Source organism: Marmota monax, unplaced genomic scaffold, assembly GCF_021218885.2.
Source record: "Marmota monax isolate L192 unplaced genomic scaffold, Marmota_monax_Labrador192_F-V1.1 WCK01_AAM20220418_F8-fsc00277, whole genome shotgun sequence".
Taxonomy (NCBI): domain Eukaryota; kingdom Metazoa; phylum Chordata; class Mammalia; order Rodentia; family Sciuridae; genus Marmota; species Marmota monax.
In genome coordinates this window covers 1,109,922-1,137,752 of record NW_026694513.1, presented here as the reverse complement: position 1 = coordinate 1,137,752, position 27,831 = coordinate 1,109,922, and the positions used below count along the sequence as shown (strand labels likewise).

General features: G+C 34.2%; 2 protein-coding genes across 3 annotated transcripts in view; one reads left to right on the top strand and one right to left on the bottom strand.

The window, feature by feature from the left end:
- Window positions 1-486: 486 nt before the first annotated feature.
- Window positions 487-25,864, bottom strand: Cdc37l1 (cell division cycle 37 like 1, HSP90 cochaperone). The gene is made up of 7 exons (XM_046420149.2): window positions 25,574-25,864; window positions 21,131-21,412; window positions 15,866-15,959; window positions 9,383-9,498; window positions 8,760-8,882; window positions 4,926-5,090; window positions 487-2,014 (listed from the first exon to the last, which is right to left on the bottom strand). Exons 1-7 carry the CDS (start codon window positions 25,703-25,705, stop codon window positions 1,913-1,915), a joined length of 1,014 nt encoding a protein of 337 aa, XP_046276105.1. The 5' UTR covers window positions 25,706-25,864; the 3' UTR covers window positions 487-1,912.
- The window catches only part of Spata6l (spermatogenesis associated 6 like), a 59,186-nt gene continuing 56,314 nt past the window's right edge, over window positions 24,960-27,831 (top strand). For both annotated transcript variants that reach the window (XM_058571447.1, XM_058571446.1), the window contains exon 1: window positions 24,960-25,352. The gene's annotated coding sequence lies outside the window, so the exon portion shown is untranslated. The remainder of the gene's footprint in view (window positions 25,353-27,831) is intronic.

The window sequence follows — 27,831 nt, the reverse complement described above, 5'->3', positions numbered from 1 at the left end:
TGCGTGAGGCACTGGGTTCAATTCTCAGCACCACATAGAAACAAAATAAAGTTATTAAAAAAAAAGAATCATATTAAAAAAATAGTCACATTTCACAGAATAGTTCTGAGGTAATTCCTGTCATTAAAAAAAAAAAAAAAACCTTTCAGAAATAGTTTACTCAATTTGTGGATTCTTTCTGTCTTGCCATTCTTCTATTAATGGCTCTGTCAGCCAGAGCCATTAATAGCTCTAACTTGGAAGAAGACAAAATGAAAGTCAAAACAATTTGGATGACTACAGGCAAGTTCAGGGGAAAAGTGAAGTTGAAGAAGTGGTAAATAATGGTTCATATAACATTTCTGGGAAACGGGAGTAGTATATTTTTGTGTCCATTCTCTCCAATTAGGACAAAGGGAAAGATGACAGCACACTCCAGAAGAAAAGAAAACTTTCTATGACTAGGTCATTGGTTTAAAAAATTACAGGCTGATGAATACTACCATATAAATTAGTCAAACATTTTATTATAGAGTATATAATAATATCAAAAGCACAAAAAAGACTTATTCTGAAAAACAGGAAAATTGTGACATTACAGAAGTAGGATTCAATAATTCCAGCCTGTTTCTATGGGTACTAGTGCCTAATCACCTCAGTTAAAACAAGATACAAATGAGGCCAAGGTTACAGATCTGATCCCCATATGGATCCTTTAGCATTATTTGGTTTCTTGAATTGAGACATGTATTCCCAATTCCATGTTTGCGTCCAAATGTTTGCTACTGGTCTTAATGGGTACCAAAGACTATACTCAAATACAATCAAAGCTCATGTTCCTGTGAGAAGATAAATTTTCAAATAATAAGGACAGCATGATCAGCACTGTCATCTAATCTAAATAAAACAAGCCACCAAATATTCTAGTACATTTGAAGTGAATTATGCAAGAAGTAGTAAGAATAACATTCTATGGTAGCTAAACTAGAGAGGAATAACAAGTGGAGTAAAAGCCATTATTAGCATTAAGGGTTACCAAATTCTTAGATATGAGTAGTTGGCAGCTTAAGAAAGTTAGCTCTACAAGATTTATCATTATTGTTCTTCCAGTTTGTTCTTACAGGTCATTAGTATTCTTTTAAAACTTAGTCCCTGAGAGATCCCAGACTACGTCAAGTAAAGAAATTGAGTAAGCTTGTAGTCTATCTTGTTTTAAAAAAACAAAGCCCTATATGAGCTCATCACTACAATCTTTAGTATTTAGAAAGTCAACAGTAAAATCAACTTCTAAAGAACAGCTTTGAGAATACACTGAGGGGTAACAGAGTCAAGGATTTAACTGATGGTGCCGAAAATACATATTATTATTTTAAAAGGAACGACTTTTAAAAATTTGTGCCACCCAGCTTATTAGTAAAGTAGATTAGCGACTACTGATTTATTGCTTTTAATATGATGAAACACCAGATTTGACAGCTAAGTTAGCAGTGGGATACAAGTACATTTTTATCTTTAATTATTTTTGTAGAATAGGACATATCCATATCCATATAAAAAGAGACTATGTAGCAGATGCCTCCTAGAATCAGCCAGTTCTTGTAAACATTGCATTTGTGCAGATTTTCATACTTTGATTCCAAAATTGAGAATTAGGTTAAAGGCAAATTTAGTAGCCAACCCAGGGGGAAAAAAAGAGTTCAGTTTGACTTCCTGCAACATATGGTACCACTTCTCCTTTCAAAAACAAAACAAAACAAAACAAAAAACCTAGCAGCACATAAAAAAAGTTACAAAACGTTTCAGTACTCTTTTTTCCCTCCCTCAAAAACCGAACAAAAATAAAGTGCAGCACCCATAAAAGTGTCAAGAAAAATAGCCAAGTTCTTCCTTTCTTGTAACAAAATAGCACTTGGCCTCAGCAGTCTTAACCAAATTATACAGTGTCCATCATTTTGGGTTCATCATCTTCTTTATGTACCACTGAATTTAAACTGCAGAGAGCTGTATTGATAGAATACTGAAGATAATCTGGATTCTGGGGAAGGAAGAAAAAAAAAGAATATATAATAACCAGTTTTATGCCAGTACACATAATCACATATGCATTTTCACATCCTAATTCTCTACAGTATAACAAAGTAGGAAAGAAGATAGACTTTGGAGTCAGACCAGCTAAAACTGGAAAAATAAATAAAAAGTAGGCTATTATTTGCTTAACCCAAAGAGATGTGATAAAGACAGAATATGTGTAAACAGAAATGTAACAGACATCACCTTTTCTTATCCTTTTAACAAAACTATCATTTTAGTTATTCATACTAGGCCATGTATGTAGCTAATCTATGTAATAGATGTATACACTTATTGATAATTTAAGTAATAAATGTAGCTTGAAGGCAGCAATGAATTTTGAAGATTACTATCTAATTATAGCAGTAAATGCTAAAAATGCAAAACATCTTAACAGAGGAAAAATCCACTTACTGAGTAAAATAAGCTTGAATAAAAAATCTGAAGTACACAGACCCATATTTTAAAAAAAATAAAAGAACAACTGAGATTTTATTTATTCTTTAAATAGAAAGATAATTCATAAATGTTATGTTTGCCCATTTCTAAAACTAAGATTAAAAAACCAAAACCTTGTCCAGTATATGCAAAAATAAAACCATGATTTGTTAAAGCACTACTATTAAGGAAATAAGGCCTTAAGATCCAGGATTTCAGGAAAATTTTTCCCCAGAATTCAATTTGGTCTGCCCAGTCATTCTAAATATCTACTAGATACTTTTACAAATATTGTCATCACCTAGTTTAATTTATTTTTATTTAACAAACACCAGTGAGGAAAGTCCAAATGGCACAGATGTTTTAAACCTTCCCATACCTTAAGGAGAAAGGGTTTTCAAAAACTTCTTAATAAAGTATAATACTATATGAAGTTTTTTTTCTTCTTTTTTTTTTTTTTAAGCCAAAAAGCTAGATAAATTATTCCCCAGCAGGTCTTTATGAAAGAAGTGACACCAATAACTGACTGAGGTCTGGGACATTCATCGTGAACTTCAGTTCTAATCCTGCCTCTACCCTGTATTCTGAGAACTGGCTAAGGAGATTCTCCAGAACTCATTTGTCTTGAGGCTATCATGTCTTCCACTTTGAAAAAACAAAAAGCAATTGATATGCCTAACCTGACTTTGCTTAAATTACACTGGTTGGCTCATATTCTCATCTCAAAAATTTTCTTATCTCGGTGACAAGTGTCTTCTAAAAGCACAGGATTATCTTGCACTATTTGTAGTGCATTACTCAACAGTCTGTAATGCAGGTGAATAGGCGGTGAAGCAGGAAATTCAGGATTAGAATATTAGCTCTATCACACACTTCAACTGACTTCAGGCAAATTATTTAACCTAAGTTTCAGTTTACTTATCCATAAAAATGAATGAAAATGAACCATAGTATTTTTGAGAAGATTAAACAATAAAACACATGAAAGTGTTTTGTAACCTGTAAACTGATATAAAAAGGAATATTATTGTGGCAAGATTTTCTTTCCAACTTCCTCTAAATTGACAACTTGGTCCCTCAAGTGGCCCCCCATCCTGTTTCCCTCAGCCAGTCCACAATACTGCGCATCTAGCTGAAATCTTAAAGCTCTCCTCTTCCTCAGGCAGATTAGGTTAGGATACTAAAATTCTCACTCTATGAGGAACTGCTCTGTTAGCCAGATTAAGTCTAAGCAACCCTGATAATGTTAGCAATTAAGTCAGAATCATGAGTCTAGCCCCCCCCCCCCCACAGGCCAAATAAGTATAATGGATGCCTTGCAGTTATTATCAGTTACTATCTGTTATATTTACCAAAAACTTACTTCCCCCTTTCCAGACGCAACTTTTTGATACTTTACTGAATCAAACACCTTCAAAGTCTCTTTATTTCTCCACATGAATCATGTAACATTTTAATTTTAGGAGGTTTATATATTGGATATGACAGTGACTTAAGTCATAAAATTCCCTTGGAAAAACTAGTTCCCTATGGGCTATATCTCAGGAAGTGAAATTCACCATTGTATTTAAATACCATTTAAGATTTGATATTATATAGGAAATCTTTAGAGGTAATGTTTCTTACAAGTTTGGGGGGGTACTATTGTTTAAAAATCAGAACTTGATGATTTCCATCCTCGAAAATGATATTTTTGAGTTGAATATGATCAATTGCTTTCCTTATACAGCCTACAATACATGTGACTGGAATGGTGAAATTATAGTGACATAAAGTCAAGACACTGAAATATCTCAATCTTTTATCACCTTATGAATTTTAAAAATAAATCTAGGACTCTCCTCATCTTGTCTACTAAATGAGACTTTCCATCTCACAATGCAGGCAACAGAATAAACTGGTCTTTAAAATCCTTGCACATGGAAATGAGAGTTGATTGGACTAAGATGCTTCCACTACAATCAAATGGGAAGGAACTATCTACCAATAATTTAAAACTGAGTTTTAAATAGTATCAGCTAGATGAGTGGTCTGATTCCTTCTTCTTTTTGCTATAAAGTCTCTGATGCTGTTGACATGGTTTTTATCTTGATCTAAAGATTGATTTAAGTAGTTGCTGATACTACCAGACACAATATTATAAGCTATATTAATGTGAACTAAGTGTTACATCTGATAGGCAACACCACCACTAGAGATGGTATTATATAAACCCATGTAGCAGACTACCTTGATTACCACTTTCATGCATGCTCTGAAGCTAATCCATTTAAGAAAAGAGATAGAAGAGATTCAATGCATAAAATAGGACTAAGGATTACCTTTTGAGGCAAGAATATTCAAAACAGTCACACGTGTATCACATATAAGATACTCCAAAATAACAAAAACTATGATTTAATATGTTTACAAAATAAATATTAACTTCTCTAACTTACCTGTGGTAAGGATTCTAATAAACCTATAGATCCAACACCAGAATGGGGAACATGATTAGGAACTGTCATAGGTTGAAAACTTTGTGATTGAGAATAAAGTCTTACTCTTGACTTGAAAGCTTCAAGTTCATTTTTGAATGCTTCAAAATAACCTTCTTCCTCTGCCTAGAACACATAAAACAGACTGTTTTTCAAAACCAGAGTAAATTCTAAAAAGCTTACAATACAGCTGGTTGAGGAAATAAAGAAAAGGTGAACAGTCTAAATGTAGAAACCATTATGGCCTCTTCAGATCTGTGACATCTACTTGTTTTATAGGAACATTAATGACTAATTTGTTCCATTTCTTACTGCTTCAGCAAAATAAAACAAGCTAATAGGAACACACAAAAGTAAAACAGGTTTTCTCTTATCTCTCTTGATTTATCTGGATCTTTAACAGGACCCCAAAATCCTCATTTCACCTTTCACATTCATTCCATTCTCTTACCATTGCCAAACCGTCACAGGATATTCTTTAAAAAGATTTAAATTAATGAGGGGGAACTATTGCCTACTTCTAATAATTTTCTAACCCTTTATTCTCTATGAAAACCAAATAAAACTCAACATTCTACTTCATTAGGAGAACACCTTTGTGTTTTTAGTTAAACAGGTACATCTTTTTCTCCCAACATTATGGAAAGAAAAAAATACAATGACTTATGATGACATGTAACATATTCTATATCAACAGAATGCTGGCTTTATGTTCAAGTGGTGGAAGAGAGCTTATCAAATGAAGTTTAGGTTATATAACCAGGTTAAAACCTCTTTAAATTAGTCATTAGCATCAGCATACAAATAATGCAAACAGTATTCTACTGCCTTCCCATCTTCATAAATTTCATAATAATTTCCTTAATCACATTTTAGCACCTTTACTTTAGTTAATATATGGGAGTCATGTGGACAAACAGAATGTTAGCCCTGTGCGTAAGGCCTGGGGATTCAGGTCTAGAGTGATTTGACTTTGTTTTATTAAGTAATCCATATAGGCCACTTGCTTAATTTCTTTTCTTTTCTTTTTTTTTTTGGTGGCAGGGTATTGGGGGTTGAGATAGGAGATAGAAGAGATTCAATGCATAAAATAGAGGACCCCGGGGCAACTGACCACTGAGCCATATCACCAGCCCTATTTTGTATTTTATTTAGAGACAGGGTCTCACTGAGTTGTTCAGCGCCTTGCTTTTGCTGAGGCTGGCTTTGAACTCGCGATCTTCCTATCTCAGCCTCCCAAGCCACTGGGATTACAGGCATGCACCACCGTGCACAGTGCTTGATTTCTTTATACAGGTTTCCTTATCTACAATATAAGAACAGAAATCCTCATAAAACATGACAAAGATTTATAAGTTAATCCATATAAAGTGCCTTGCACAAAGTAAGCATCTTATGAATATTATTGTTTAATTAAAAAATATATTAAAAATACAATGCAAGACCGAAGACTTCAGTGCCTTTCAGTTCTACTTTGTTAAATTTTCAAAGAATGTACACAGTGTGGACATGTTCCATTATCATATTAATCACCAGTTTAAATACATCCATTAATACAAGATGAAAAAAAAAAAAAAAGCTCCTATGTGCCATATAAAAATTTAGAAAAGTCACCATAAACCTAGCTAAAACACCAACTCATCAAAACTCTACATCACAAGGGTTTTAGGGTATTTTAAGGTAGAACTGTTGCCACCTTTGTAGGTTTTTTTAAATATTAAAAAATAGAGGACTGGGGTTGTAGCTTAATGGTGAAGCGCTTGCCAGGGTCTTAAGTTCCACCCCCAGCACTCCCCCCATCTCCCCAAAACACCTTTTGGTATATTTCTTTTGAACTTCTAATTTTACATGCTGAAACATATCCTGTGTGCAAAAGAGCATGTAAGATACACATGTGTAGTTTATTCAGCAAAAATACAACCTTGTACCCATAAAAATTAGGAAATAGATCACTACTAGTACTTTATAAACCAGTTCTGAAGAGAAATTTTCCTCCCTACCTAAGTTATCATTAGACTCGGTCCTTTGCTTCTTTAATTTTACTGCTTATACACATATCCCTCAACTACATATTGCTTACCTCTGCCTGCTATAAAAATATTTTATAAAATACAGAATATTTAAATATATGATCTTTATCAAAATATATTTTAAAAACTGATACTGGTTATATCACTCCATATTTTATTTTATTCATTTCCCAGCTTTTTCATCCATACTGATATTGGTTAGTATTTTACCAAATGAATATAGCATAGTTTATTCATTCTATTGTTGTCAGACATTTGAGTTGTTCTCAGGCTTTTTGTTATTATGAACAAAGCTACATATTTTGGCATCTAGTGTATAGGTATAAGAGTTGCACTAAGTCAAACTTTGGAGCTTAGGACTCTTTAACACTTGAAAATTACTGAGGACCTGTAATTGTGTGGGTTATATTTGTTAATATTGCTGTTAGAAATTAAAAGTGAGGAATCAAGGAAAATAAAAATAGTAGTAAAAAACTCATTACATACTACCATTAATAACATTTTTATTTTAAAAGACTATTTGTGTTAGGCATAGTGGCATATGCTGGTAGTCCCAGCTACTTGAGAGACTAAGAAAAGATAATTGCTTGATCTCAAGAGTTTGAGATCTACCTGGATAACAAAGTGAGAACCTGTCTTAAAAAAAAAAGCATGTGAAAATTTTATTCTCCAAAACTAATTTAGTGCCATTTTTAATTTCTGCAAACCTCTCTAAGGTCTACCTTAACAGAAGACAGATTATCACATCTGCTTTGGGATCAATTTCAATTGTACACTTGTGAGAGAATAAGAATAAAATAGCAAATACCATCAATATTATCATGAAAATACTTCTAATCAAGGCCCGCCTGAAAAGGTTTTAAAGACTCTCAGAGGTCCCTCAACTACATGTTGATAACATATTCTCTAGGGTATAAACCTAAAAGAATTTTTGGGTATTCACATATGTGATTGTTCAATTTTACTAGAAAAATTTCCCAAATGGTTATTAGAATTTATATTCCCACTAGCAGTGAATTCAAGTCCTAACTGTTCTACTTCTTGGGCAACTTTCAAATTTTTACTCATCTAGTGAAATGGTAAGCTTTGCAGACATTATCTATTTTTTTGTGACATAGCCAACATTTTTTGTGTTTATATAAACATGTACCACTTCCTCTAAACTTACAGCATAAACATTTCTTAGAGCATTAAAAATGTTCCATAAATAACTAATGGCTGCATAAATCTATGTACACTACAGGTCTTTTTTTTTTTTAACCATTCCTCTAACTATTGAATTTTTGGGTTGTTTCTTATTTTTCTATTACAAAGTCTGATTTCTTATTAAACTGTGAATATCCTATATCTTCCACTTCTGAAATGGTTTTGCTTTCCATTAGCAGGTACTCAATAGTTACTGAATGGATAAATGATAAACTATCCAAATATACACATTCATTTGAATGGATCTCAATTTCATATAAATGCTATAGTATAAGTCATAAGAAAGTATGTATGAATACATAAAAGATTATATAAGAATAGCTCCTTTAAGACTCAATTAGTCTGTGGCCTTCTGGTTAAACGGTTTCTCCTGATGTGTACAGAACAAAGGGGTCTCAGCTATGACCTAACCTTCCCATTTAACAATACAAAATAACTGGGTTGGGGAAATAGCACAGTAGTTGAACACTTGCACAAGATCCTCAGTTCAATCAATCCTTAGTATAGCGTGTGGGGGAGGCACACCCTTAAAACAGCAACAACAACAAAAAATACTTACTTTGGCTTTTTGGAAAAATAAACGAAAACACCCTCTTGGATCCACATTACAGTTTTTGGCCATTTCCATAATAAATTGCATTACAACAGCTTGATGTGCTATTTGTTCCATTAGAGCCCCTTTCTGAAAATAAATAAAATTATAAGAAACCTCTAGAACATATTTAATTGGGTTACTTCTGATTTTGTTCTTTTTAGTTATAAGTCAAATACTATGTGGACATATAAAGAGTATATCTCAATTCTTTACTATTTTTATGTGACCAGAATTATTAAAGGGGACCATGCATTGGTCTGACTTAAAATGTGATTACCATTTGGATTTTTTAAAACATCACTTTCTAATTAGAAAAGAAAAAGGATATAGGAACAAAAGCAGTTGAGAGGCGGCAGAGAACACACCAGAAAAGTTTACATACGCTCACAATTATTTTAAGTTCCCACATTAAACTCAAGTAGGTCTGAAAACAAAAACAATTAGAATTCTAATGACCTTCTTGCTTTCATTGAAAGTAAATAACATAATAAACAAAACACCAAGTAAGAAATCAGAATTCCACTAACATTTCCCACAAAGTCAACATGACCAAGTAACACACTGAAATTTTAAGATTCACACAATACCTGCTCAGCTTCTAGGTGAAAACACCATAGAATAAGATATTTAGCAGTTTCTTCACATACAAGGTATGGATGGTCAGACAAAAACCTCTGACTATCATCCCATCGACTCAACATACCTGAAAAAAAAAAAAAAAAGAATACATATATATGTGTGTGTATACGTATATATATACACACATATACATATATATGAAATCATGAATGCTAAATATTTTGTTTCTTCCTGTGAAGAAAATATAAAATTATTCTCTTTAAAGGTAATTCATATTACCAAAGCAGTGTGTATGGTAAAAGGGCAAATGAAAAGGGATAATAGCTGCTAGACTAGAAATAGCTTCCAAAATTCACAGAAAGTTTTCTTTCAGATAATGAAGCTAATGTAGAAAGGCCAGTTTAAAGTCAAAAAGTCTTGCATCTGTAAATGCCCACAGTCCCAGGCAAATCGAGACAAGTGGTCATATTAAGGTTAAAGTAAAAGACCTGATTTACTCAGAGAACAGAATCTTTTCTATTCAAACGATGGAAAAGAAAGCAAAACCTCAATAAACTGCACTTGGCACACTTAAAGACTTAAGACGATATGTTAAAATGGTGACATTTACCAATTTAAGAAAATTATCTACTGGTAAAGCAATGAAGCCAGTATCATACTAGTAAAAATAATCATTTAAATTATTTTAGCTTTTTACTCATGATGTCTGTTTACACTCGCAGTAAGTAAAAATTTCTAAAAAGTAGTTAAGTAGACTTAAAAATGGCTGCCATTTTTTTTCAAGATGTCAAATGAATACAAATACTACCTTAAGAGTATATGCATGTTTATAAGATATCTCCTCAAAGTCAATATGACCAAATCATCATAGAACCAGACAAGTATTGCACTTTTAATTTTTCCAGTTGGCTTTATACTTGAATAACTTCAACATAACAATGTTAGCAGCTTTACACTCCTCAGATCCACCCAAGGAAATATGGATGTTACCAAATCATCATGGAAATTTTACAGGGCTGTTTTAGTACTCTGGCAATAAACTTTCCTCTAGACACAAAATGAACTTCTATATATTAAATTCTAAAGTAGAACACAATAACAAACAAAACTATTGCTGAAAATACACAGCAACATATAGCAATCAGTTGAAAATACATGATTAACTTTTCCTCAAAAGAAAAAGGGGGGGCATAAAAAAGGTTTTAACATTTCTTATAAACGTTTTATAAGCTTTGTGTTATTTCCCCAACACTTTGATGACAATGATTATTAGGTCATTTAAGATTCTAAGAAACAGAATACTGAAAGTTTAAGTAACTACTTCTCAAAGTATAGAGTTAATAATGACTCCTGGAAGTCAGAGTAAATGAAAGCAAAATCCTTATTTCTTATACCTGAAACCATAAAATTAATCCTATGAAGTAGTTTTGGCTTAACCTTCTTATACTTCTGAAAAGCTAATATTTCAACTCTATTTACCATCTGTAAAGCACTGCTTTTCTTCTTTACTTCTCCATGGTAGCACTGTGACTCCATGAATTATCAAAATTCTACACATTTTTGTCATGAAATGTATGAAAGGGTTAATAAAAATACTTGTAGGGAACCCTGATGGGTTAGTAGCACTTATAAGGGTCATGAGGAAGGGTGTCATTACATGTTAAAAGTTTTTTTTTTAAACAACTTATGTAATACCCAAGAGAAAATTTACACTTGAAATTAAACACAGATTTTCTGTAACTTGGAAATATTGTCATCACTTGACTTAAAAAAAAAAAACAAAAACCAGACACTGAATTACTAGGAAATTGAGAAGTTACAGGTAGTTCATACAAATCTCTGTGGAGGGAGTATGGAATTTTATGAATAAAATACTGAAAGAGAATCAATACAGGATCAGAACATGACTAAAACTATTGATGTTATTTTGGAATTTGTAAATAAATGTAAGAATAACACAATCTAGCAGGACGGCTAGGAAAAACAGATTCTAAACTGCTTTTTAATATAACCGCTTCACCATTTACTAACTTGAGCAAGTTCCTTTACATGCCTCCATTTCCTTGTAGAATAGGGCTATAAGTAAATAATACCTGACAGGATTTTTAAACGATTATATAAAATGAATTCATAGAAAGCACTAGAAATAGTGCCTGACACATATTAAATAGATAATAAGTATTAGGTTACTAACATGATATAAGAAATATTTATTAAGCTAAATCTTCGGTCAAGGATAATCCAGTCGTCTAAACTAGCCAACCAATTTCTTTGAAAGCTTGAAAAACTTCACTTGGACAATTTATTTCAATTATATGCTTTAATTTATGTATTTCCCTGGTGAACACCTATCTAAATCTCAATCTATCCATCTCTCCATATTCTACCTGTTTCCTAAAATGGTCCCCAAATATGCATATCCTTATTAATTTCTCTTTCCTTTTTGCACTATACTTACAGAATGAAAACATTTTAACATTTTACACTATTCATCTATAATGTCCCAGCTAGGTTGTTAATTTATTGAGGAAAGACATATATATGACTATTTTTTTTGTGTATTTCCAGAGCCTCAAATTTCCTGTATTTCCAATCACCTATGCACCAACAATTTCTACCTATACGACTACATAAACTCATCTTACTTGAAAATCAAACCCATTCTTCCATTTCTGTCAACCTACAGGCTTCCTGGATTCTATTACTCACTCAAACATTCTAGAAATTCCTCTGACATTTCCATTTCTCTGACGTTAAAACTGACTATCAAGTTCTATGGTTATAATACCATAATCTGTTAATAAATTTCTAATGTTAAGCCATCCTAAAATTCTTAGGATGAACTCTTTTTTTTTAAATTTATTTATTTATTTTTTTTGTACTTGTAGATGGTCAGCATGCCTTTATTTTATTTGCTTATTTTTATATGTGATGCTAAGGTTCAAACCCAATGCTTCATACACGCTCAGCAAGTGCTCTGCCACTGAACCACAGCCCCCACCCCTTAGGATGAACTCTTAAAAATATTTTTCAGATTATAAAAATGAAGTGTATACATTATGAAGAATATGAAAAGTCCAAAACATAGAAATCAATTGCAGGTCTACCACAAGCAATATTAATATTTATGTATTTCCTCCCAGCCTATTTGAAAATGAATTTTAGAGAAACAAAATTAAAATCGTATCATAATCTTCTCTTTGTCCTACTTCATAGTCTATTCAAGAATACATTATCCTATTATAGTTTATATTTTTACAGCTTTTGATAACAATTCGTCCAGATTCAAAAAAATGACAAATCATTGCTAACTATGGCTGGATGGGAAGATGACGTGCTCTGAAAAACTGTTAAATGAATCCAAAAGCAGCGCTGTAGATCACAAAGACAGTGATGTCAAAGATACATATAACTTTGAATAAAACTGTACAGTGAAATCTAAGAAAAAACAGGTTTTTTTATCTAAATAAGTATTTTGTATTTATAAAATGTGAATCAAACTAACAAATACAAATGTAGAAAAATAAGATTTCAATACTTTGTAATACTCCACAATAAGCATTGTACCATTTATCATTAGATGGTAAATTCCATCTAATTATAAGGGTAAAAGCAACACAAGAAAGACAGCCAACAAACAGCATAAGGGAAAGTTAGGAAAAACTCTAAAAAATGTAAGTACAGAGTAAGACCATAAAGTAGTACTGGTGTGAAGCCCCACATCCTAAACAGACCCCATGCACCAGGCTCATCTTTCAAGAGTCTGAAATGCAATCCAAGTATGGAAAGTCTCTCCATTTGAAAACTTTAAATACAGCTGCTATTCCAGGTGTGTTTACAGGAGTGTATCAGTGTGGTCATCATTCTCGAAAATGCTTTTTTCGTTCATTACAATACACATACAACACTAGAAAAATGTGGTTTCTCCAAGCAGGGATAGCATCAAACATTCATTGTCTTGCTTCAGGGCTCTATCTTCTCTGTGCCACAAATTTAGTCAGTGAGGATTTTGATTGACTCATCATCCCACAACTGCAAGCTGGTCCACTCTATGCTGATGGAACTTGGTGAGCAGGAAGTACTGGGTACCTCAGATGTCTTGGTAAGATACACACATGCCAGAGAGTAGGAAAAAAACACATGAAAATGTTGGGAGCCTACTACCTTAGTAACATTTCTGTGGATCCAATGTGCTGCGGCAAGTAGGATATCTCCTCCAAAGTGAAAAGTCAATATGTATTTCCACTAAGAGACAGGCACAATGTGAATCTGGGAGTGGCTATCAAGTCTGGTTGGGTTCGAAGACAGCAATGCTCTGGTTAGTATTACAAGATGAGGTAGTGGATGTTTACAACATGCAATGTTCAAAACAATTTTGCTTATCAATGACCTATAGGTGTCAAGTTAGCTTTTACCCTCAGCTACCTCATTACACGTACAATAGTTTCATAAACTAAGGAGTTATTGTAGCACAGGCTTGAGATTATGCACAGATTCAACAGTATGGATTTTCCTCATCAGGGATGTTCCAGTATCCCAACTCAGCACAGCCAATGGATACCTGATCTGCCAGTAGCAGAAACCAATGCCAAAACCTCAATATGGCAACATACACAAGAGAAACTATACAGTCATCAAGAAGCAGATTACATATTTTGGTCCCATTTCATCTTAAAGAGACAGTAATTTCTCACTTGAGAAAGCCCATTCTAGATCTGGAATTGCCCTCTCTGCTTACCATGTTTCTATCAGTAATATACCTGTGGTCCTACTAAGTGAATTATTCAATATCCCACATGATTTTTGGTTTATTTATAACAAAAGAAATGATGACTGTAGGCTCATGAAATCACTCGTCTTACCCTGAACATCATTACTCAGAAGGAGGTTTTATAGAATGATGAAATTATTTATTAAAGACTCAGTCATAGTACCAGGTGGGTTACAACAACTTGTGAAAACTGGGATATTTTCCCACATAAAATTACTTTTGACCACACCACCCAGTTTACAATAAAAGTGAAGGAACTGTTTCTCACCTACTAGGTTCCATGGCTCCAAAGCAACTAGCCTATAGAATACTAGATGGGTAAAAACGTCTTCAGGGATGCTGTTCTACCAGAATCGGTGTATGCTCTAAAAGAGCAACCAGTAGATGGTGCATTATTTTTTCTTACAGCAGAACACATAGACCTAGAAAGCACGGACTGTAGGTGGGAATGGCAGCTCACATAATACAACTAAGACAAATAGTTTTACAAAAATTATGACATAAGGCTCTACTCATTTAAAGATTTCAATATCTATCTAAGGGAGGACTGCTTATTCATTTTTTCTATTATAAAAAATATCACAATGGGGGCTGGGGTTGTGGCTCAGCAGTAGATTGCTCGCCTAGCATATGTGAGGTCCTGGATTAGATCCTCAGCACCACATAAGTAAATAAAGGTATTGTGTCCAACTACAACTAAAAAATAAAAATATAAAAAACATCACAACAATAATATGTAGAAATGCAGACTTTGTCTATACTTCTTTATGTACTAAGTTTTTCTTCATTTTAAATAAGAGGTATGAAAAAATGAATTCTTCATGAAAAAATAAACAGATGAGAAAACATTGACAATACTATCCATTGTCTTGACATTAGTGAAGCATAAATGAAATTTTAAATACTTTGGGAGAAATGCCAATGGGAGAAAAAAAAAATTTTTAAATGCCATTTAAAATATTCGTGAACATAGTGTTCTTTTGTACTGTTTGCTAAATTAACATATTACTGGTGATTTTAAAAAAACTATGAATTGAACCTTAACTCCTAAAACTTCCCAACAGCATTTTCATTCCAGCAGTATACTGTCTATAATTCTTAGAATACAACATACTGTTGCCTGGCTGCATTTCTACATGCCGCTATGGTTGCTACATGGAAAACTCTTATCTGTTCCTCATAAGCAGGCTCAGATGTCACCTTTCTTGGGAAGCCTTCACTTTACATTGACCTCATCCCAGTCTTCTTCCCCCAATAGAAAAACTATCAGTTCTTTGCATACATATTTCTATCACTACATTTATCTGAATAACTGTTAAATAACCTGCTTGAGTTACACAGCATAAAACCTTTAAAAAAAAAAAAAAAAAAGAATGCTAATATTTTAACAAAAGGATAAGCAGATACCAAGGAAGAAAAGAAAGAAAAAAGCAGAGGCTAGTCAAGATTGGAAAGAGACCATGGAATAAAGAAGATGGTTTCAGAAGGTATTATTAATAGACTGAATTTTGCTTTTCCTCACAATTTGATTTGTTCTATCAATCTATATTATTTATGACCCCAAAAAATGTCTACAATAAGATTTGTACATCTCCAGAAGTAGCTACATAACTGGAGTCTGTTACATATCTTTTTGGTTCCCATTTTATAAATCCATTTTTTTGCACATATATATATGATACCAAATATTATAAAGAAGAAATTCAGAGAGTAGACTTACCAAAATGTCTGATTTTTTGTTCATATTTCTGCATAAATGATTTTGATTTATCTTCATCTTCTGTTTCTTTTCTTTTATCTTGATTAATAAAACTCTATGAAAGAAATTTAGAAATTAAAGTTGGATTTTATGTTCTTGAATCTTCTTTCTTAGACATTGAATGTCTAGCAATTCTTCCAATAAACAATATAAAAATGTGGTGTAATATGATTCTATTATATCATTATTAAGTTCTTCATTAAAAAGGTAAATTTTTTTTCATTTGAGAGCTTAGTTTTGTTTAATGTGTGTCTGGAAAATTATAGATTTATCTTGAAAATCATACAGAAAAAACCAACTGAATTAATCCGTTTTGTTAAAATGGTTGCCCTACTAAAGCTAGGTTCAGAAAGATTCTTTACATGAATAATTTAGGTTTACACTATTCATTTCCTGTGAACATTTGCAACTCTAGCCTAATTTTTGGATTCTGCTAGAAATAAACTCAGAAATTCAAAGCACACAGACAGTAAAGTATTTACTATAAATTCTTTGAGAAGAGATAAATCAAAACATACATCTGGGTTGTATTGCTAATAAATTTTTCTTAAGAGGCAAGTTTGATTCTTGAAATCAAGTACAAAATTCTATTAAAGAAGTGCTTATTTTCAGTTAAAACAGACCAAAAATGAGGTTTTTATCTCTAGCCAGCGAAACTGACAGCACAGTTTCTCAGAACATTCTGTGATTACATTTATACCCTGATATTATCACTGCCCAAAATAAAAAGTAAAACCAGCTTTCTGTCAGTTTATGACCAGGAAGCCCACAAAAGTTTATACATTTCAAAATAAAAGCATTTTCCCCTTTATATATTCTGCCATCTAGACCAGCACTGTCCAATAGAAATATAATCCAAGTCACAAATATCAAATTCCTATTAGCCACATTAAAATGCAGAAACAGATGAAACTAATAACTACATTATTTAACCTAACATATCCAACATATTATCATTTTAACATGTAAGCAACACAAAAATATTAATGAATTTTTTTTTTTTTTTTTTTTTGATACTGAGCCATCAGAATCTGGTGTGTATTTTACACTTACAGCACATCTCAGTTCAGACTAGTCACATTTCAAGCACTCAATAGCACATGTGGCTAGTGGCTATCAAGTTGGATAGCGCAGATCTAGACCAGTCCTCTCAAGTCTCAAGCTCCCAGACAAAATCAATGTACGATTTTGAGAAAATGACTGGAACATAAAAAACAGTCCTAATTAATTTGTGATATAAATGTAGGCTATGTTAGAAATTAAGTTTAAAGAAACAATTAAAAGCAGAAACAAAATGAAAATATTCTTTGTGAGCACTGTGTTAAGAAACATTAACTATATAAAATAAACATTGCTTTGACTGTTCCCTCTGGAAGAAAAAAATTTTTTTTAATTATTTTAAATATTTTGAGGGTATAATGTAAAACAGAAGTAAAATAACACTTAAGACACACCCCTTAATACATTTATACAAATAGCAAATTATTTAAATGAAGAATGATCCTGTTGTAGGGGAGAAAAATATATATAAATTAGAACAGGCACAAAGAAAGTCTAGAAAGATATGACTCATTCTTAACAGAGGTTATGTCTGGAAAATGGAACTAAACGTAAAGGGAGCCTTTGAATTTCTATTTTACATGCTTGTTTATTGTTTATTTATCAATAAGCATGTTTTACTATTAAAAATTTTCTCAAAGAAGGAATTATTGATATGGCTAGTGGTGATGCACATTTACCTATGTGTCTTACTGACTGCTGCAGTAGAACCGAAGATGGTCCAGAAGAGGCAGTTAATAAATAGTGCTCAATGAGTGGGTGAGAGTGGATGCCAGGAAGACAGAAATTAAATAAGTTATAGGATGAGAAGTCTAGAAAATAATGATGGTTAAAGACAGGGTGAATGTTGATTTAGACAAGAATGAGCAGCCAATCTCTATAGCCCAAGGGTTAAATTTAGAACAAATACAAAAAAATTTCCCTTAACAAATTAATAGAAAATGACTGTCTTTCATTGCCCCAATAAGTTGCAGACCAAAGATTTAAATCAAATACTTGATTTTTAAGTTCCAATTTATACATCTTAATAGAGTGTGGATTACATAACTATATCTAGTTGTTAATTTTTACTGGGGATTGAACAAAGGACACTTTACCACTGAGCTATATCCCCAGCCTTTTTAATATTTTTATTTTAAGCCAGGTTCTCACTAAGTTGCTGAAGCTGGCCTCAAATTTGTGATCCTCCTGCCTCAGCCTACTTAGTTACTGGAATTATAGGTGTGGGCTACCAGCTATTTACTAAAATGTTACACATGAGATTTGTGTACCTCAACGTAAAATGTTACCCAAAGAATAAACAAACAAACAAAAAAATGAATAATCAAGGAGGGATAGGTTCAGGGATAATCAAGCAAATGAAGGTACAGATCAAATGAGAATGACAGAATGATGACGGTGTTGATGTGCAACATGGGGTTTGTCTGTTTACTTTGTGTATATTGATATATACGTTCATATATATTATAATATATATTTAATATTAAAATATTAAATTTATATTAATATATATAATATTTTCCATATTAAAAAAGCTAAAAAAGAACCAAATTCTCTCCTACATTATATGTTCATGGGTTAATTAAGGAAAGTGATGACATCTGAATGTCTATCTCTGTCTATTCTCTACATAAATGTAGTAACATCATCCCTGCTTCAAGTTCAGGGAACACTAATAGAGGATAATATACAAAATCCACCTTGTGGTAAAGGCAAAAGCTTTTAGCTTCTGATAAATGTTTCCTTTAGCCATTTTAGCAAAGTGGAAAAAAATTAACATAAAATATTTGTGCCTATAAGTATGTTCACAGATTTCATTACATTTCTACAGAGTAAGGCTCAATACAGAATGCTATGCTTCAACATAATATTACTTTATCCCATATTAAAATCATTAATTCATAAAATTATTAGGCTCTAGCCTGGTGCAATGGCCCATGCCTGCAATCCCACCAGCTTGGGAAGCAGAGGGAGGAGGACTACAAGTTGAAAGCCAGCCTCAGCAAAAGTGAGGCACTAAGGATCTCAGTGAGACACAGTCTCTAAATAAAATACAAAATAAAGCTGATGATGGGCTCAGTGGTCAAGTGCCAGCGTTCAATCCCCAGTCCTCTCACCGCCCCCCAAAAGTTATTAGGCTCTGACTTTCTCCTCCTTCTCATGTGTTTTGAAAAATCTCTAGAAGCTCTAGTTTTCAAATGGAAAACAAACATATAACCCCTGAGCAGTGTGAGAAATATGGGATTTTAAGTCTATCATTAATATCTATTATCTGTTATCTTCATTTAATAATAGACATCATTTTCATTATTTTTTATTTATTTCCTTTTAGTTGTATATGAACACAATACCTTTAGTTTATTTATTTATTTTTATGTGGTGCTAAGGATTGAACCTAGGGCCTTAACGTGCTAGGCAAGTACTCTACCACTGAGCCACAACCCTAGCCCCATCATCATTTTCATTCTTAAAGGTATCTTTAGTAAAGGATATTCAACACCTTTCTTTACCTTATCTAGTCTTCAAATCCCAGAGTAAGGATTTTATTCTTCAAATTTAATCCACTGTTATGTTATCAAGTCACTGTACTTACTTTTCTATTTCTTCACTTATAAAATAAGGTAGCTGAATGAAAATAACTCTTAATGCAATGACTACCAAACATAGGGTACAAAATGAGATGTGAGAGAAAATTTAACTTTGATTTAGATATTTTCTCATCCTTAAAATTTCTAAATCCTTAAAAGCATTTTAAGAATGCTTTTTATATATAGTATTTGTTCAACATTATCTTACATAAACAATTAATTGAGCCTGTAAATTATAACTGCCTGTAGGGGCTACTGATATAGCTTAGTGACAGAGCACTTTGCCTAATATGCACAAAGCCTGGGGTTTGATCTATAGCAACACAAAAACAAACAAAAGAAAATGAAAAAAAAAAAAAAAAAAAAAAAACTGCCTACAAAGCTGGATGCTGTGGTGCATGCCTGTAATCCCAGCAACTTGGGAGGCTGAGGTAGGAGGATTGCAAGTTCAAGGTCAGCCTGGGCAACTTAGTGAGATCCTGTTTCAAAATAAAAAATAAAAGGGCTGGAGATGTATCTCAGTGTTTGTAAAACACTTGTTTAGTATGTTCCAGGCCCTGAGGTTCATTCTCCAATATGGGGAGGTTGGGATGGGAGGCGGGCATTGGGAGGTGGGTGCAACAAACCTGCCTGTAGTCTGCAGCTCTAGAGTAAGAACTTTCAAACTTACAGTTTAGATGAAGAAATAGATTGTACGTTTTGTCCTAACATGCACACAAATACCTAAAATACTAGTTTTTCAATACAATATTGACCCTAAGTGGGATGCACTTTGATCTTTTCTATCAGATTCTACTTGAAAAAGAAAAAATGCTGCTAGGAATGCACCAAATTGTTTTCATAGCCAACTTAAATTGGTCATGACCCCATGGTCTGAAGAATACTGTTTTTCTGTACTCTCCCAGCAATAAATGGTCTTTGACTTTTTCTTCTTCAGCGACAAAAGTAAAAGAAAAAGGCCTATATATTCTAATGAGAAACACAATACTGCTCTTAAAACAACTTGACAAACTACTACACTATTTTAAGAGACAAAAGAGTCTGAATTATTTCTAAAAAGTTCTTTTCAGTACTATGACATTTTCTAGATTACCTCCTAAATTTACTAAACATTGGTAACTAAACAGTGAAAAGATTTTTATCTAGTAAGTCCAATAACTAAATGTGTTACCAAACTGATAGCAAGCAGGCAGCATTGCAATGTCAGAAAGTACTCGTAACATCTGAGCTTTACCACATACCAGGTTCTATGCTACCACACTTTTAAGACATTACTTTATTTGAAGCTACCAAGCTAAGAGATGTTAAGTGACTTGTCCAAGGTCACAAAGCTAGCATGTAATAAAGTTGAGATTTAAGACAGTCTAATTTCAGAGCCCAAACTGCACTATACCATGTGTCATGCTATTGTCATATATTTGTATTAAGGACTACTAGAATTAAGACAATGCTGGAGTACTTGTACTTTCCATAAACTATCAAAATTTGAACACTTTACAAATACTTGGTTGTTTTGCTATCAAAACGTACAAATACTTAAATTTTTCTCCTTTCTTTATAGCCCAATAAAAGGTCATACCTTATTAAAAACATCCTTGCTAATGGCATCCATGTTCCACAGACACATCCTCTCTCTTTGTACTAAAGCCTCTTCTTTCTGTCGCCACTCTTCTTCTCGTTGCCTTAGTTCTGATACTGCTGTTTGTGCTTTGGCATGTTCCTGATCCAAGGACTCAGAATTATGCAGTGCTAAGCTACCAAGTTTCTGCTGAGCTTCGGCAAGATTCCATTTGCACGCCACAGAGCTCTTCACAAACTCTTTCTGCTTTTGGCAAGCCAGCTCAATCCCATGGCTATACATCTGAATAGAAAAACAGTATTTGTAAGAAATGAAGGTTGCAATGGATATATTTGTGCAGCACAGCTCAACTCTTTTAAAAATTTTTATTCAAAGGATCTCTGTACAATGTTTGTGGTGCATAGCCTATCCTGTGTTCTTTGTCTACAAGTTACATTTTTATATTATAGGCCTTGTTTCATCAACTAGATTCTAAGCTTCTTTGTTAACCTGTGTCCCTCCTCCAACAACTAACAACACCACAAAGTCTGGCAACTATCACAGTGACTTGCATATAGCTGGTACTCAACATTTGACTCACAGTCTTCATAATCCTGGACCAACAGAATGAGAATAAAGATTAAATCTAGCTTACCACCTCAACACTCCACGTGTTGAAAACCAGATCTTTTAGAGTTTTGTTCTGCAAGTTCTTCACAGTAAGGAATCTCCTTTTGTTTAGAAATAATTATTTCTTGATTTCTGCTTTCTTTGTGTATTATCCCAATCCCTAGTGATCAGAGAAGATCTTAATAGAAATTTCTATTTATAACTGATTATATCAGACAGATATTCTTTAACTTTATCCTAATAAAAATAGGCAAAGTTATTTAAATTAATACCTGCCAACTGTTCTACCCTGGTGATTCTATCCTACTCAGAGTAATAATTACAGATTTTTAATATTGTGTTTTATTTGTTTATTTATTTGGTGGTACTAAGGATTAAATACAGTGACATTCTACCATTAAGCAACATTCTTTTTATTTTTTATCACATATATATGTGTATATGTGTGTGTGTGTGTGTGTGTGTGTGTTTGTGTATGTTTCACTAAGTTGCTGAGGACCTTTCTAAAATTCTGAGGCTGGCCTTGAACTTGTGATCCTCTTGCCTTGTTTCCACCTGAAGTTACAGGCATGTGCCACCGAGTTAGCAGTGATATTTACTTAATTGTTGTGTGTAAAGCAATATGGTAGTCAAAAAGAGGAAGGCATATTATGATTTCTTGGCCAAATATAAATCAACTTCAAACTACTTATTCAGAATAATTTCTCTTCAATCTGTTCCTATATATATTTCACTATTGAAAAGCTCTTATAACTTTATACCTAAATTATACAAATAGTCTGTCTCATTTCAAGCTATTCTCTACTCCACTACGCTGTAGTCATCTTTCCAAAAAAAAAAAAAAAAAACCAAATTCAATCACATTACTCGTTCTTAAGACTCTTGGAATAACATGCAAATTCTGTGGCATAGCATGGTACTTCATGATTTCATTTCCTATAATCTCTCCCGTCTCAGATATAGGTACTCTTCCATTTGTTTGCTTATTCTTCCCGCCTTCAACCTGTTGCCCCCTTCAATTTGGCAATCCTCCTTGCTCTAGGTAAACTCCTATCTCCATTCCAGATTCTAACAACCCATAAGCTTTTTCTTATTCATTCTGTTCCTACCAAAGATATAATACACGTTTTATATAATATTTTTCATATAATATTGTACTTATTTGTATTTTCAGCATCTAAGCTTCTTGAAGGGCTAGCATTCAATAAATAATAGAGGAATAAATGAATCTTCACTTCTTAGAACAGACTGGTCAGGTGGTAAAGAATTCTAAGGCAAGTAGCAAGTAAGGCCTCTTACACTATAATTATAATATTATAATGCAGATGTTTTATTTACTCATTCAACAGATTTGTAGCCCAGGTCCCCTACAAGTAAGCCAAAAGTAAAAATAAATGTTTTACTTGATTATCTTAGAATAGGATCAAAGAAAAAACTGGAAACTAGCTATGCTTAAAAATGGGGCCAAAAAAAGAAAAATGAAACTATAAAACTTAATTTATAAAAAGACAAAGCTATACCATACCTTATATTTTTTGGAATTATGTGGAAGCAAAAAAAAAATTTTTTTAAATCAAACCAATTCCAAAAATGATTTCTATTTAAATTCTTCTCCATAGCAATTAGAGATACCATTTGGCTACTTGGGCAAACTATCTAGGATGTATTCAGATTAAGTAAAATATTAGGTCATATTTTAATCCATGACCTTGATGTCTTAGATGGATATAATTATTTTTTAATGAACATAAATTCTGAAAAGGAACTGCTAAAGTCCACTAATGTTAGTAACGTCACATTAAAAATTCTCAAAAAGGATATCTATATTCTAATTTGCTTTTACCTTAATTGGGAATCTCAGAATCATACACTGCTTATTACATTAAGATATCTAAATCTATCATATTTGGTAAAAATTAATCCAAAGTTTTTTTTAAAGAATAATTTTAAGTGCCTATTTATTGGATTAAACATTTTATTCTTCCCGAATATTCCAGTTCAAAAATTTAAGTCCTAAAGTCAGCAAGACAAAATAAGCAGAGTTGTAACGAACACCTGAACTTAAAATTAGAAATCACTTTGCAAATCTGAAGACTATTTAAAGGTAATATCAGCTACACAGTTTTATAGTATTTCCTAGGATGAGTAGTGTAGTAGGTGGGCAAAAATACTGTACTAGAAGTCATAAATTCTAATTTTGACTCTGCTACAACTAGCTATATGGCCTCAGGGAAATCACATTTAGTGAAGGAGATAAGCCTATTCACTTATAAAATATTTTTCTCCTATTATGAGTTTGTAAGTGCACAAGTAAAAGATTAATATAAATGTATATTAATCTTTTAATCTAATTAATGTATATTAATCTTAAGAGTTTCTCTTAAGTAACTTTTGTGATTCAATTATAATGTACTGAAATTCTTGAGACTTTTTTCTCTCCGTCTGCCTTTAAAATTGACAACAGCAACTGCTGTTCATTCTCTCATACTCCCTTCCTTCCCCCACCTCTGTAATGCATTATAGGCTCATAACACATTTTGTATATAAAAATGACACTAGTGATCCATAATTAGTGGGTGACTACTGACACATCAACTCTTATTCTGCCTCACTTTCCCAGTGACCCGTTGGCTAAGTACAGACTGTGGTTATGAAACAGCATTTTTCTCCGTGTGAAGCCAACCAACTCCATTAGCTGAAATAAGACTGATGATCCTATACTTACTAGAAAAACAAATTTAAATCACTAATCTTCATTAACATTGAGCACAATGAGTTTTGAGGGAAAACTGCTATTAATTCTATTATGCTGTTATTGAACCTCAGTCTGCAGAAAGCCTAGGCAGACATCTACAATCCATTTCGTTGAACATAATAGTATTTAGTCTATGATCCCGAAATACAGCCCAAAACACTCAGGTTAAGAGAAAAAATATGAAAAGGTGATGAGTATGTAAGCACTACCTACGATTGGACCCAGAAAAATCCTAAATATCATATTTGGTTAAGTTGCAGAGACAAGAAATCTGGATTGAAAACAAGTAGCATTAGGAATCTTAGCAAAGAGTCTGGAAAAAAAAAAAAAGGAGAGAGAGAGAGAGAGGGGGAGGGAGAGAGAGAGGGAGCGGGAGGGAGGGAGGGGGAGAGGGAGAGGGAGGGAGGGAGGGAGGGAGGGAGAGAGAGAGAGAGAGAGAGAGAGAGAGAGAGAGAGAGAGAGGGAGGAAGGCTGTGCCTAGTATGTTTTCACTGGAGAATGTCATTAAGCAGTCAGAACTAAAAACAAAACAGCAAGGGAAAGTCACCCGACTGGAAGGTGTGCGCCAGCATCTAAACCGAGGTTTACAAAATTTGCTCAGGTGTTAACGTGCGTTAAAGAGCACGTGAAATCTTTATGTGAGGACTCAGTGTAACGTTGAAGTATAACCACTAACTATTCCTATCAGCCGTGCATAAGTACACTGGGGCCTTTAACAGAATAAAGAATTCGGACAAAAAAGCACGCACGAGAGGACAAAGGGTCAATGTCACACCGGGTGTGCCGCCCCAAATCTGGGAGCTGTCACGAAAGAGGGAATGAGGACTGTATTCCAAGGATGAGAAGAAATCATCCAAGGTAAGCGAAAATGTGTGCGTGGAGGTGGTGGTTGGGAATGAATATATGGCTACCGCTTCTTCACTCCAAAAGATGCTACAATAGCGGAGGAATGGCATCAGGCCCCGGGGGTTGTAGTGGGTACAGAAGTGGGCACAGAAGCGGGTCGTAGAGACGCGACATTTTAGGGGGCTTGGCGCCAGCATCTCCCCATCCCCCAGCAAAACGTGGGCCCCCCTCACCTGGGCGCCACCGCCCGGCAGCGGCGGGCAGCGGGGAGAGCCAGGGGACACATCCAAGTCACTCTCTTCCTCAGTCTCACCCTCTGCCCGAGGGAGGCTCCAGGGTCCGGGCGGCGGCCACGGTTGTTCCATGTCCAACTGGCCGCAGCCCTACAACCGCCACTGCCAACGGACTTGGCGTGAATGGAACCTACTGCACCCAGCCAGCCGCCCCAGCCAGCCGGGGCCGTTACCCAGAATCCCTCTGCAGGCAGCGACGCCGACGCACACCCGCGCTGGCCTGGCCGCGCAACTGGCGGACAGCGGAAGAAGAAGTACTCAGCTCGGTGCGTCACTTCCTGGTGGGCGTGGCCTGGGGCGCGGCCCAGGTCTTGAGTCTCGCGCGTGGAACTGGAACGCTTTCCCGTTTAAGTCTCGGAAGTCTTTCAGCCTGCCAATCAGTCCGCGATGGCTCTGTGGGTGGTGAGGTGTTAGTTAGCGTTAGATACTGTTGTTATAGTGTTCCTTACCCTGTAAACGGCGGATCCTAGCCTGCGGGAGTTACTTGGACGGTGTCCACTTTGCGTGTTTTTAAAGCTGCAACTTGTTTTTGTACAATTGATATATAAACCAGCAGGTCTAAGGCGGAAATGGAGGGGGCTAATTTTTTAAAAGCAGAGCCAATTTACCTCTCATTTCGAATTACCCGCAACAAGAGAGTTCTGCAAAATTTGGGAAGACAGGGACGCCCTAGATAAAACACTGGAGTGAACATGGCTCCAAAAAATTAAGACTAGTACCGCACCTACTGAATATGTGATCCGTATCTCATTTAATTCTAAAGATTGTGTTCGTACTATCAGGCACCCCGCTCTCCGCCGCCGCCTGTTTTTGAGAAGAAATAGACTGAACATGCCCGAGGTCACACATTTAATTTAAGAGGAAGGGCTAGAATCCAGCCATGCAAGTATAATTTCAAAATCTGCATGTTTAATAATCAAACCTTGCTGCCCTACTCATAGAGTCTCAAATAAGAACAGCAAAACGCCACTCTTTCTTTCAGTCGATTAGACTAGCACATTTTTGAAGTTGATAAATAATAAATGTTGACCAAAATACAAGGAATGCTGTCGGAGAGAGTGTCAGTTGTACAACCTTTTGGGAGGAGTAAATTAATAATATGAAAGGCTTAAGTGCTTCAATTCAGTAATTTCAATCCCAGGAAATTATCCAAGAATTTTGCACCAATATTCAATGATTCATATACAAAGATGTTTTTCAGTGGAAAGAAAAAGCCAAAAAAGAATTGTTTATCAATAGAGGATCTAAATTATGTCATATTGCTACAATGGGATACTAGTCTTATAAAGAACAAATGTGCTGATTTAGAAATATCTCAAAAGTGAATTGAGTGAAATAACAAGTTGTGGAATTAGATATATATGTATGAATCCGTACAGATCTTATTTGTATCCAAACAAGTCACCAGTTGAATGGGGTGGCCGATCCCTTTAATTCTAGCAATTCCAGAGTCTGAGGCATTAGGAACACAAGTTGGAGGCCAGCCTCAGCAACTTATGAGAGGACTGGGGATGTAGCTCAGTGGTAGAGCGCCCCTAAGTGGAATCCAAAATACCAAAAACATACAAATAAACAATAACAAGTCTGTGTGTGTGTGTGTGTGTGTGTGTGTTTGTGTATGTAAAATTTCTGGAAGGTATACAAGAAACTTGATTACCTCTGGTGGGTAAGGCTGGGGAGGAAAGTTTCTGAGGGTTTTTATTTTCTAGTTAGCTTTCCAGTATTGTGTCAATTGGATATTTTCAATGAATAAGTAAAAGTGGAGAAACACTGCACCTAAGCCTTTTGAGTGTAGGAGTGAAAGCCAAAGGAGAAAATGAGAAACAGAAAAGGAAAACACTTTTTTCTCTTTGCTTCTTTGAAGCCACAAAGTGCTTTGAGCAGTGCCTGGCAAAAAGTAAGCTCTATATAAGTCCTAAATTCTAAATAAATGCCAAGTTGTTGTTAGGGTTATTATTGGCAATGGTTTTTCTTCTACCTCTGAATACTTCTCAGTCTCCTTCCTCTAACTGATCTCTAATTTTGGAATCCCTCAGATTTTGACTAGTGGAGAAGATTTTATCTATCACTGTAGCCTTAAATTAAAACAACAAAAAAAAAACCCTTGTATTCACAGCCACCAACCTAAAATCAAGCCCAGACTTTACCCCAGTCCCTCAAACTCCTCTACTTACTGATTTCATATTTTTATTTGAATG

Excerpts from the sequence above, each read along its gene's own strand:
- Cdc37l1 (XM_046420149.2), bottom strand. The coding sequence starts at position 25,705 with ATGGAACAACCGTGGCCGCCGCCCGGACCCTGGAGCCTCCCTCGGGCA. Across the intron at positions 21,413-25,573 it reads TGCCGGGCGGTGGCGCCCAG|ATGTATAGCCATGGGATTGA; the intron begins GTGAGGGGGGCC and ends TTTTCTATTCAG. Across the intron at positions 15,960-21,130 it reads GCAAGGATGTTTTTAATAAG|AGTTTTATTAATCAAGATAA; the intron begins GTATGACCTTTT and ends TTTCTTTCATAG.